Source organism: Podarcis liolepis, assembly GCF_965112155.1.
Source record: "Podarcis liolepis genome assembly, chromosome: Z".
In the NCBI taxonomy this organism is placed as follows: domain Eukaryota; kingdom Metazoa; phylum Chordata; class Lepidosauria; order Squamata; family Lacertidae; genus Podarcis; species Podarcis liolepis.
The window spans coordinates 28013432-28026288 of NC_139570.1; the positions used below are offsets into that span (position 1 = coordinate 28013432).

The following is a 12857-nucleotide window of genomic DNA, read 5'->3' on the forward strand; positions in this document are numbered from 1 at the left end:
GCATCTTTACAGTCCAGTCCTCTTTAGGCTTACTCACATGTAAGGCCCACCCTGTTCAATGGACAAACAGGATTGCAGAGTAATATAATCTTGAGTGTTTCTGCTGACCTCAGGCGTGTAAACTCAGCCAAATAATGAAAATGCCCAGCTTCTGGTTCTATCACTTTAAACACAATGGCAAAGTGTGTTTGTATCTCCACTTGACCTCCAAAGTAGCCTTATCTTTCCTTACAGAAGCTGGAGGGGAAGCCTCTTGTGAGAAAAACACCCCTTCCCTCATTTCCTGTTGCTATTTCATTTCCCCCAACCCCCACTCCCCACTGCTCCCATTTTTATTTTCTAATGTCCTGATTTTCTGACATTGTTCAATCTTCGTACAGAGAGTTCTGTCCCCTTTGCACTCATTGAGTGATATTGTGTCTGAAGGAAACTGCAAAAGCCACCAGGAAATTACAGGGGCCGAGGAAGCTGCTTTATACTAAGGCAGCCCCTTGGCCCATCTAGTTCAGTATTGTCTGCACTGATTGGTAGCGGCTGTCAGCGGACATCCCACCCTTCAGGGAGATACCAGGAATTGAACCTGGCACCTTCTGTTTGCAAAACAGATGCTCCATTATTAAGTTGTGGCATAATTTCCTTAAATGGAAAGGTGTTTGTATTGTAGCAAAATAATAATAATAATAAAATCACCTTATTTACCTGATATTGTTAAAATAATTAGCTGCCCCATTGTTTTTGTTCAAGGGCAGTTTTTAGTGCTGGTGAATAGGTATTCTATATTTATCTTTCTAATAATAACTGAATTTGTGTTTCATTTGTTTATTGTCAATGGCCTAGTCCCAAGGACTGTGTGGGCCTACCTCATCTTTGCCACTGTCATCAATACTGATTTTCTTGCCACCTCTCAAGAGCCACAGCTCAGTAGTTAAAGCATTTGCTTTGCATACAAAATGTCCCAATGTTCAATCCCCGACATCTCCAGGTAGAATAAAGATAGACCCTTGCCTAAGACCCTGGAGAGCTAGTGTCAGTCTGTGTAGGAAGTACTGATCTAGGTGGACCTATGACCTGAATTAGTATAAGACATCTGCTTGTTTGATCCTCCCTCTTGGCCCAGTCCATAGAACCACCCAAAGTAGTGTAAGACAAACTGGAAGCTCCTTGTTCTTTCCCTTTCTCTTATCACTGCTCACATCCTCAGAGAGGGCAGGTGATCATGCAGAGATAGCAAGAGGGGTGAGCCAGTCCAAGAGGACTCTGGAAAGGCCCCTCCCTGGGATGTGGTCCTTGGCAGATGCCCAATGATGCCAAACCTATTTGGTACCCTGTTCTGGCAAAGGTGCAAGCAGTATGTAAAAAATACATAAGCTACTAACTAGGGTGCCTATGTTCTTCCTCCACCATTGGAAGCATTCGTGCCTCTGTATAGCAGCTGCTGGAAACTGCAAGTGGGAAGAGTATTGTTGCACTCAATTCCTGCTTGTGGGCTTCTCATAAGCATATGGTTGTCACTGTAATAACAGGGTGGTGGTCTAGATTTCCTCCAGCAATGCTTAATTTGACCATCAAATTTAGCAATAATTCCATTTGTTTCATAGAACAATCTCCTTCCCTTCATCAAGCAGAAAACAATTTTTTGTAACTCTGAATCTGATCTTTAATTCCTGATTTCCCATATAGATTTTTTAAGGCTAGAAACACTCCATTTTCAATACTTTCATTTCCCATGTGTATTTGCTGGAAATTAGCCAAACATTGGATTAAAAGAGTCTTTGCCCTATGTTTTTCCCATCTAGTGATAGTACCAGCACCTTACACAGATTTTTCAGTCTTCACCATTTCCAGAAGTCCTTCATCATCCAAATGCAACTAGATTATGTACAGCCAAGCATGGAAATCTCCTGATTGCAATGTTGGGATCAAGGCATGCCTGTTAACGTTGGCCTGAGCCTTTGTTCTTTCATTCAGAAACCTCCTGTAGCTTTAGTAAGCTGGCATTGGGCCCAGAACTTTCTGGAGTTTGGTAAATATATTGCAGCAGTGTACAGGAAAGAAATGGTCTGGTGAAACTGCTTGAAAGTATAAAGAAAACGTAATGTTTATTACTCATGGCAAAGAAAGCCGTTCTGAGGATGGGTTTTACATGTGGCCAAAATGGAATCACACGTGGACTAACTGGCTTGAGCTAATTCACTAGGAGAATAAGTCTATAAGTCTCCTTTACCAACAGGTGGTTACTAAAAGAGAAGGAACCAGTGCCTTTCTGTCTATCATTCCCCCCCCCCACTGGTTCAGGTAGTTTATTGCAAGTATTATTGTTTTATTTCCAACACTGAGCTTTTGGCCTGATCCAACAGGGTTCTTCTTATGTACTTTATTCCAGGCTTTCCTAAATTGTGGCCCTCCAAATGTTAGGAGGTTCCACTTCCCACCACCCCTGAGAATTGCCTCTGCTGACTGGGACTGATGGGAGTTGGAGTCCAACAGCAACTGGAGGACCACAGGTTCCTCACTCCTACTTCAAACCCTAAGTCCATTTTCTTGGATGCCATGCTAGAAAAATGGCCATGTCTCAAGTCAGGTGCACAGATTTATGTGATTTGCCATTTCAGCTTATTCTTATTCTTTTTCCTTTTCCTTTTTTTAAATTTTCAGATGCAAGCAACGAGGGGAAAGGATCAAGGTGGAAGAAACCATTGGCCGTGAAATCACCTACCCAGCAAATAAAATCAAGTCCATTGAACCTAAGTACATAAGACATGGCAATAAATTAAAGGTACGGAGTATTGATTTCCTGCAGTTTCAGTGGCTTCACTCAAAAGCCCCCTTTCTCTCTTTGTGTGTTTTTTTTAATTAATTTTTGAATATAAAAACCAACATACGATCAGTTACAATTTCCCCCTGTTCACTCCCCATAACAACCACAACTACATCCAGTTGTGTTAGTAATGATAAAATAAAACATAGCCTCCTTTCTCAAACATCTCAAGCACTGATTTCCTTTTAGCGCTGAATTTTTGACGTGCTTGGAATTCTTCCACCCTGGGATCATGTTCAAATCTTCTCTGTTTATCGACTGTGGTGATGATGTCAATTGTCCCCCTTCCCTGGTTTTCATTTTATTTTTAAAGCTCTCAGAAATTGCACGACTCACTCAGAAAGCTTTTTGGTCTTGAGCCTGAGAAAGTGCAAGAAGCGCTTCCAGCCATGAGAACTCTTGCAAAGGGCACCCAGCTAATGAGATCCCTTATCTCATCCAAATGCTCAGCTGTCTTTCTTTTTTGCTCTCCACCATTCCAGCCACACTTGCTATTCACTCCATGGTTCCGACCCCAAACAAAGCAGAAATGCATGAAATTCCTACCTCACTTTCTCCCATTTTGGAGAAATGCCCTTTTTCAGGGGACAATGTAGGCTGGTTTTCTGTAGTCTTCATCCATCTATCTATGTGCATTTATATCTATAATCAGTGCTTTTTTCTAGGGAAAAAATGATGGTGGAGCTCACCATGAATACCTCCCTCATTCTTTTAGAATGGCAGTGGTGCCCATCTGAGAGGTGCTGGAACTGAATTCCAGCTGGGGGAAAAGCCCTTTCCATAGCTATGTTGCTGCCTGCCTGCCTGCCTGCCTGCCTTATACCTACCTGTCAGACCATTAATCCAGCTTGCTCAGTATTAGGGGGTGTTTTTCTTTTCTTTATATTTGTATCCTTATCTTGAAAATCAATAAAAATAAGATTTAAAAAATCCAGCTCAGTATTGTCTACACCAGCCTTCCTCAACCTAGTGTACTCCAGATGGTTTTTGAATTCCCACCAGTCTCTGCAGCCAGCATGGCCAGTGGTCAGGAATGATGAGAGCTGCAGTCCAACAACATCTGGCAGACAAGAGGTTGTGGAAGGCAGATCTGTGGTGAATGGCAGTGGGTCTCTAGAGGGTTTAAGAAGGAGTTCCTCCCCACACCCCAGTCCTACCAGTCTCATAAAAGACTGTGGGTCTGGCACTAAACTTTCAGTTCCTTGCATCCACTGATGGGGGATGGAAAGGTGTCTCTGTGTGTGTGCAGGTAGGTAGAAACATCTGGCTCATATGGCTAGGATGTTGCCTACTGTACAAAGATAAGAGTGACATCAATTGTTGCAAACATTGCCTTTGGCCTTACCTATACGGCCTCTGAAAGAAATGTGGCCCTTGGGATGATAAATGTATGTGTGCGCACATGTGCGAATTGTACAGTATTGGTTTTCCTTTCGGTTCCTAACCTTTGTAGTAATTGTGCCTAAGACTCATAAAGCTAAACTATCTGAGGCTTGGATTTCAAGCATTTTCCCTGTGAAGGCCCATTAGAGAAAAAACTCCTGCGCAAACACTTTAATGAAGTCCAAGGGTGTCTGCATTAAGCAAAACTTTCAGATAATGAATATAATTTTATAAACAACACACTGATGAGAACCCTATTGCCTCCAGCCTTCCCCCACCCTCTTATTATCAGTGCCAATTACCTCCAGAAATAGAACATTAAGGAAACAGACCAATTCATTTCCCACCATATACTAGCAAGTAATTTTATTGGTGCTTTGCAAGCCAGATAAAACAAAAATGCCAGAGACTCTGGTGGCCTGCCTTTAATTGACTGTGCTGTGATGCTGGCATGAGCTCAGATCTGATAATCTTTCCTATGTGCCTTGACTCTCTTGTACTGTATCAAGAGCCTCGCATCACAGACCTCACTGGAGAGACAAATTTCCTCAGCCTCCAGTGAATCACTTGCTGCCTACTTCCATTTTGGAGATTGAGAGGCCTGTAAGGATGCAGAAATTTCAGAAACAAACAAAAATGGTTATTAAAAAACCAAACCAAAACACACGGCTTGGAGATGCTTACCCTGCTCTGGTGGTGGTGGTGGTGGTGGTGATAAAATAGGCAAGGCACAGCATTCCCCGCCAGGTTCATAACTCCTATTTGTTTATTAAAATTGTGTGTTTTAATAACACTTCACAGTGTGACTAACTGTCACATAAAACAGCTGGCAAGCTACATTAAGTTTAGACCTTATTAAAAGACTTCACAATTTCAGGGCCTCGAAAGAGTCCGGCACTGTTGTTGTTTTTTGTCATTGCTCCCTTCCTGGGTCAGGAGTGAGTTACCGTATTTTTCGCTCTCTAAGATGCACCAGACCACAAGACGCACCTAGTTTTTGGAGGAGGAAAACAAGAAAAAAAAATTCTGAATCTCAGAAGCCAGAACAGCAAGAGGGATCACTGCGCAGTGAAAGAAGCGATCCCTCTTGCTGTTCTGGCTTCTGGGATACCTGTGCAGCCTTCATTCGCTCCATAAGACGCACACACATTTCCCCTTACTTTTTGGGAGGGGAAAAGTGAGTCTTATAGAGCAAAAAATACGGTATATGCATGCCTGACACCTTGCTTGGAAGCAGCAGACATCTCTTAAGTTCTGTCTCCAGTACAACTCAACCCTCATTCTCCATTATGTGTGGTCACCATGAAAGGCAAAGGAAATCTTCTCTGACTGATGAGCAGACATTTGAAGAGCCAGAAGGGTTGGATGAGAATGCAATTATTCTGAAGTTTAGATAACTAAGCAGTCAGATGTTGGCTTTGGTCTGATAAATAAATGCACCCACAAAGGGTCAAGACAGTATAATAAAGAATGAGACACTCACCCTCCATGGGGTTGCCTGTGGATGCAGGGACCTAAATAGCAACACCCAAAATTTATATGCATAATGTAGCTTGCTATACGTTGAGGCATTCACGTGGACTGCCCACATCACAAATTATTATTATTATTACATATTTATTTAATATCCTGCCATTTTTTCCCCAAAGGAGCCCAGGGAGGCAAACACATCAAATACATTTTTTAAAAATACAGCGTTATAAAACAGTTAAAACATTCTAAAAACAGTTACAGTTTAAAACATTGTTTCATCTTCTCTCTCTCTCTCTCTCTCTCTCTCTCTCTCTCTCGGTGTGTGGACAAGATGGTACTGGGGCAGTTAGATAGCTTGTACTGAAACCAGCTAGGGGCTTTGAAAACAGCATTATAAACTTGACCCAGAAATGTATTGCAGCTGGCATATATAATACAAGTGTAAATGAAGCAGACCGTCATATTCCAATGATGGTGGTGGTGGCAGTAAAACTTCTTTCATTCCTGAAAGTTTCTAGTATGCTTCAGGCCTCTTTGTAATCTTTAGAGGACATGCCATCATCCTTAAGACTTGAGGTGAATTGTCTTCCGTGGCTTAATAGTGATTTCTTTTCTTGCAGTAACGTTAGCTTGTTGCCATGCACTTGGCAGATTTAGGGAGTCGCTGAACAACGCTAGTGTAAACCTGCCAATTCTGTCTTCCCATAACCATCTCTATCACAGCACTGTGACAGTATCCAACAGCTTGAACTGTTTCCCACCCACTTTCCCCACACCTACTCACCCGCATTGCCTCGCTGCAAGGGAGAAAATAGAGGTGGGGGTGGGGACGAGACTATGGAACTGAAAAGTGTGGAGTCACACAAGCCCTGTCTATTTTTGCTGACTGCAGTTTCCTGTCTCTTAAAGCTTAATTGGAAGATCAATTTAAGAGCGTGCCCCTTCATCACTTTAGCCTTTGCAGAATAATCTTGCAAATAGTCCTGGAGACAAAGCTATTTCTTATTCACACATGATGGATGGCGTAGCCTTCCTTTGGGGCAAATAACCATGTCATGTATTGTGTTTTTCTTAGAGGCTCAAGGGTGTGCATTCTAGAATTTTAGAAGCAGAATACTTGATTCTGCAAAGAGGAGGTTACTACATGGTACTTGAATCTATCCAGTCTCAAAGCAGAGGGTTGTTCTTATGTGAATGTATATCCCACAGATACTTCCACAATTAGATTACTGAGGACTTTTCCATGCTTGCCTTTCCTCCACTCTTTCTAAGCATGGTCTGCGATTTTAAGCTCAGTATCCAAGCTCCCCATTTCCCTTTTTTTTTGTTCTAGAGCTTTCCCCATGAAAACCTGCTCTTGAAAGCTCAGTTGGCGTCAACGTCAATCTGCAGAAAACCCGAATTGATGTTTGCTGGGTTTTCACGGGGAAAGCTCAGGGCAAAAAACCAGCAACACCATGCTTATGCATGGGGCATTAAACCACAGGCCTCTGCCTGGAAAGCATATGGCAAAAGGAAAGTGTGGATAAACCCTGAGGCAGCTGGCTCCACTGAAACACATTGGGGACTAATCTACACTGGTCAGTGAAAACATAAAAGATGCGTTATAAACATGAGACACTTGAGGGCACTGTAGAGCAGTGATCTATTACCGATGTAAATTTGCATTGAGAGCTATATTACTTTCTAAAAATAATGTTATCCCGATCAGTGTAGATCCAACCTGGCTTTGATACAATCAGAAATTTCTCTTCGTCATGTTATGGTCCATTCACACACATAATCATAGAACCAAAGAGTATGTATAGGCTCTGAGTAGGAATATGAAGCACCTGTTTATGTACTACAAGTGCTTGTGAGAAGAACAGCTATTTTACCTGAAATCCTCCAGGCAGTGCAGAAGAGAATTCTGGAATCCAGAGTGGATTCTGGGATCCAGCTTGATAGACTGGCTGCTGAAAGTTTGCCACGCAGTATTTGTGTGTAGCCATAACCATGGATGACTAGCAGGTCAGGGTCACCCAATGTGGAGGAGAAAATGTTGAAGCTCAGTGGCAGAACATCTGCTTTGCATGCATAAGGTCCCTGATTTGATTCCCAGCATTTCCAGGTAACACTGGGAATGTCCCATGTCTGAATCCCTGTAGAGCTACTACCAGTCAGCATAGGTAATACTAAGCTAGATGGATCAGTGTTCTGAATATAAGGTAGTTTCTCATGTTCCACACTAATCTTTATCAGACTCCATTTTTGCAGGCCATGCACTCCTCATTACAGTATAGTGTGTCATAAGCTGGAAACAGGAAGCTTTTGTTGCTAGTGTAATAGCATTGGCACTGCCCAAGGGCTACACTTTTCTGTGTGAGAAGAGGACACATTACAATAGTCACAGAGTGTGTGTGTGTGTGTGTGTGTGTGTGTGTGTGTGTGTGATTGCTTAATTGGCTCCAAATTACTGCCTCTTCCTCAGTCCTGGGATGGGGAACCTGTGACCCTACGGAAATGGTTGGACTACAACTCCCTTCGCCCCTGTTCTTTGGTCATGTTGACTGCAGCTGGGATGGTTGGAATTCCAACAACATCAAGGGGGCAGGGGCAGGCTCTTCATCCATGCCTTAATCTATAATTCAGGACCCCCAGTAATTATGATCAGCATAGCTCTGTCAGTGTCTGCCTGCCACAATGGCTATAGAGAGTCTTCATGCTTGGAGGCAGTCTTTCTCTGGGTGCAGTGTGCTGGGGTTACACAGCAGGGGAGAGGGAATGTCTTCCAAGCGCTGCTTGTGGGCTTTCCGGAAGCAATGGCCTGTCCACTTCTGAAAACAAGAAGTGGGAAAGAAGAGGCTTTGGTTTGATCTTGCAGCGCTGGATTTATCCTTTTCAGCATTTATGTTTTGTTTGCTTGCCTTTATCCCACTCTTCTCGTTATTTGATCATCTTTCTCTGCACGTTTAAAAAACGTGTGCCTTAAAGTTGTTCCAAAGAGACGAGATTTGAAAGAAGAATCCCTTAATCCCCAACGGCAGTTCATGGCCAGACACAGACGGATTTCATGGAAGTGGGGCTTCTCCAACCCGAGGTGGTTTTTCTAAGCACCTAAAATAACAGCTGGGGTACATCTGTGCAAACATCTGCATTATGTAGTCATAGGCAGTTTATCGTTTGTATTAGTGCAGGCCATATCTGGACTGAGGGGGCGTAGCCGCACATTTTGACATTGCATTCAACCCTCTGAGCATATAAATGAGGCATAATCAAGTTTTTTTGTTGTTGTTTTAAAAAAATGTTATCAAATCAATGAAACATCAGGATCTTTTTAATTGCAAATTTGCAATTTAGCTACAACATTTTAAGTGATGCGTCTGAGTCATTCTTCGAGCTGCTTCCTCACTGAGAAATGGCTATAACTCACTAGCAAAGGAGATGTTTTGCATGCAGAAGTATCCAGGCTCAGTCTTTGGTGTTTTCAGGTAAGGCTGGGGAAGATATTTGTCTGAAAACTCTGGAGCTCCACAGCTGATCAATGTATAAAGTCCTGAGTTAGGTGGATCAATGAACTGACTTGGTATACAGTGACTTCCTAAGCTCTTTTTTGAATTGAACCTTTATTCAGAGCAAGGAAGGCTGAAATATTAATTTATTTTAGGGAAAGAGCTGCAGCTCAGTAGCTAAAGGATATCTGCATGCAAAAAGATCCAGGTTCAGTCTCTGACATCTCCAGTTAGGGCTGCGAAGGACTGCTGTCTGAAATGCTGGAAAGCCACTGTCAAGTCAGCAAAGACAAAAGTCACATCTAGTCTGACCCTAAGCCATTTGCACCGTGAAAAGGTAACAGAACAAAATGTAAAAGGAGTTCCTTGAGAACCAGGATGATCTTAGGGGGCAGATCAGCTGTAAAAAGCCACTGTGAGCTAGACTCCGCTCTCAAATACCCCAATGTCTATCCCTTTTCTAAACTAAAATCAAGAGCGATATTCCAGATAACCTTAGAGCATTAAGGACATTCTGTATCTTTTGATTGCAAGCAGGAAGTGCCTGGCTTCTAAAGAAGCTACCAGTGCTGACGTCCTGACCATTTCCATATGAATTCAGTTTTCTGATTTACTATTTAATATGCTGGAAAGGGAAATCCACAGATAGGTTTGCTCATGCAGACATATAGCACCATGTGCACAATGTGATATTCTGGAGACGTGTGGCATTATTGTATTGGCAACTGAAAGAGGACCTGAGCATGCAGACAACTAAAACTTTTGCATTAGATCCTTGCCAAGATAACTGAACTCTTGATCTCAGGGATTTACGCAGAAGAAGAAAGCTTGAGTGAAAGGCTGGCACATAATCATTTCAAGGGATTCTTCTTATTAAAAGATAATCACTCTCAATCTTTCATTTCCCCACTGAAATCCTGCAAATTTCTGGGCTCAAGAGTTGTTTGCAAGTAAAGGCAGTTATGCAGCAAATGGATTTGGTGAATGTCTGCCTGTGTTACACCTTTATTTCCCACACAAGAATGGAGGGCATGTAAGACATATGTCTGTTTCAATGCCTGTGTAGCTCTAAACATCTGTTTGCATGTGTCTGGGGACCCTGGTTAACCCAGACAGGCTAATATGGGTAAAGGTGGTCCTTCAAGTAACTTGGTACCCAAACTGTTAAGTGCAGGGATAACCAACAAGGTTCCTTCCAGATGTTTTTAGACTACAACTTCCCCCAGTCCCAGTTTGTCAGGAATGTTGGAAGTTGTAGTTCAACAACATCAGGAAGGCACCTTGTTGGCCATTGCAAGCTATAATAGTTAGCCTGACCACTGTAGTCCATAGGTCTTCAACCAGTGGATCAGGACTCACAGGTCGGTTGTGATGCCATTCTAGGTGGGCCGTGGCAAAGTAGTTTCTGCCCTGATGGCTGACCAAACAGAGGAGCACTATTTGCATTGTCTGAGCAGCGTCTCCTTTCCATGGGTGCTGCAAAACGGCAAAAGAAAAGCAAAGGCCTTTTTCAATGCAAAAGATATTTCTGGCCAACCGTAGCCCCAGAGGCAGGCTATTTTGTACCCTAGGCAAGGCTAACTACTTGAACACACCACTCCCCAAAATTGCTAACTTCAATTTTCAAAAACAGATGTCTTGTAGAAAAAATTAGAAGCACAAAATTGAAACTGCTAAATTTGCTTTAAATTGCGAGAATAAGTAACACAACAGTCTTTGATTAACTTTCTCAAATACAGAAGAAAATGTTTTAGCACACAAATCATTTTGAATAACCTTGTGAATTGTGATGTTGAAATTCAAGTCTCTTAAAGGTTTTCAATTTCAGGCACATAAAAATCTCATTTTGTGTGCCATTTCCTTTGCAAATTTTGTCACCAATTCCTTCAGGTCAAGTGCTGAGGCTTGGGTATGTTCAATTGATGTAGATTCCAAACCAACTAGTCTCCTTTGCAACATTGTTGAGCATGTGCATTTTCTTAAAGCTTTGAGCAACCACATGCCACTGACATTGGAAGTGTGAGAAAGATCCTTTGTGCAACAGAAACATTGGGCACATTATCCAGGAGTTTTTGTTGTAATATGAAAGGAAGCACACCTTTTGGCAATTGAACTATTGTTATAAGTTCACAGCACAGAAAATCTGCATCAGTAGTTTTTCCAAATTCTTGCAGGCCTTAGGTACATCTTCAGCAGATGTTTTGTTGATACTGTATATATCATACGTGAAGCCAAATAGGCAATTATGGTTTTGTAGCTGTTGGAATCTCTTCAATAGATTGTTTAGCCATAACAGAGGCAGCATAGTAGAAACCTGCTTTGACTTTCTGCTTTAGATCTTGTGGTGCCTCTTCCTGGGCCTCATTCTCAGTAGCATATATCTAAACATGTTGAAAACCATCATCACCCCTGCAGCCCACAAGGAAATTTCTGGGGCAAAAAGTAAAATGCTCAGACATAGAGCTTTGAAGGGCAGACCTGTGCCTCAAAAGATTGGAGCAAAAGGTATGTGTGGATAAGTCCCCAGTCCTTTGAACCTGTTCCTTGTAGGGGTGGTTACCAAATTTTTCACTTACAACTTACAGCAAAAAGAAAACCCACATATTTTGAGGTTGAACGTGTCAACCATTGACAGCATACTTCTTCACTATTTGCTAGTCTCCGCCTGTAGTGTATAGGAGAAAATCTTCTTCATTTTTAGTCTTTGGAGAAATCGTGTGATACAACCTGCTGTGGTCCATGTTCTGTTATAAGATGTCACAAATTATCACTGCAATAGTTGGGCCAGTTAACAAGGTGACTGTAATTCAAGTCAGGCACAATACCTTCTTCTTTTGCAGACTTTGCATTACTCTCGCTTTCTTGACATCCTCTTTTTCCTATGTGTGTTTTCAAGAAACGTATCTAATTTGTAGTAGAAGCACCACATTCAGCTCCCTCTGTGCTAGCTTCAAGAAGAGTACAGTCATATTCTTGTTCTTCAGTTGCTTTCTGTGGACAAAGGTATTTCAGGAAGAACTCTTCTTGCTTTGCCTGCTCCTTAGCTTTTTCTGCCTTTTGTTTGTGGTACTGAGCTACAGGTGGCCAGTTTTTATCAGCTGTAGCTTACTAGAAATATGTAACATAACCTCCGATCAACTCTGTGGTCTTTATCTATTTCACATATACATAAAGAACAATTCTAATTCATGAATTATTTCAGAAACGATAAAATTCTTCAAAATATAAAAGACCTCCTCCGAGGTCTGCACCTTGGGTGACTGCCCAGTTGGTCCCATATTGCAGTTTGGGAGTCAGAGTTGGGTGTCATGTCTGGACCAGTCGTGTGTGGTAACTTTGAGGCTAGATTACTGCAATGTACTGTATTTGGGGCTGCCCTTGAGCCTGGTTTGGAAGCTCTAGCTGAAAAGTGAAGCTTAGTTTTTGATACAAATTCATTCAAGGTGAATGTTTTACAAAGAGGGAGAGGGAACCTACTGTGCATATTTGGTGTAGGGTCTTAAAGAAAATAGCCAGAGATACTTTTTTTTGCAAAGCATTCTACAAATATAAGGCTTAGGGGAATTCTCACATTCAAACCCTGTCAGCAAAAGGGATCTTGGTATCAAGGACAAAACGACTTGAGACCCTCAGGCAAAATCCTCATCCCATCCCTATTCAGAAGAGGATCCACAAGGGTGGTCCCTGGCAGG

The 12857-nt window shown here is 42.1% G+C and overlaps 1 protein-coding gene across 5 annotated transcripts in view; it reads left to right on the plus strand.

Annotated features, from left to right (window-relative positions):
* The window catches only part of LOC310698165 (vascular endothelial growth factor receptor kdr-like), a 195084-nt gene that overhangs the window by 110185 nt on the left and 72042 nt on the right, over positions 1-12857 (plus strand). For all 5 annotated transcript variants that reach the window (XM_083484968.1, XM_083484969.1, XM_083484972.1 and 2 more), the window contains exon 11: positions 2656-2776. In XM_083484968.1, the coding sequence (XP_083341094.1) occupies positions 2656-2776 (121 nt within the window). The remainder of the gene's footprint in view (positions 1-2655; positions 2777-12857) is intronic.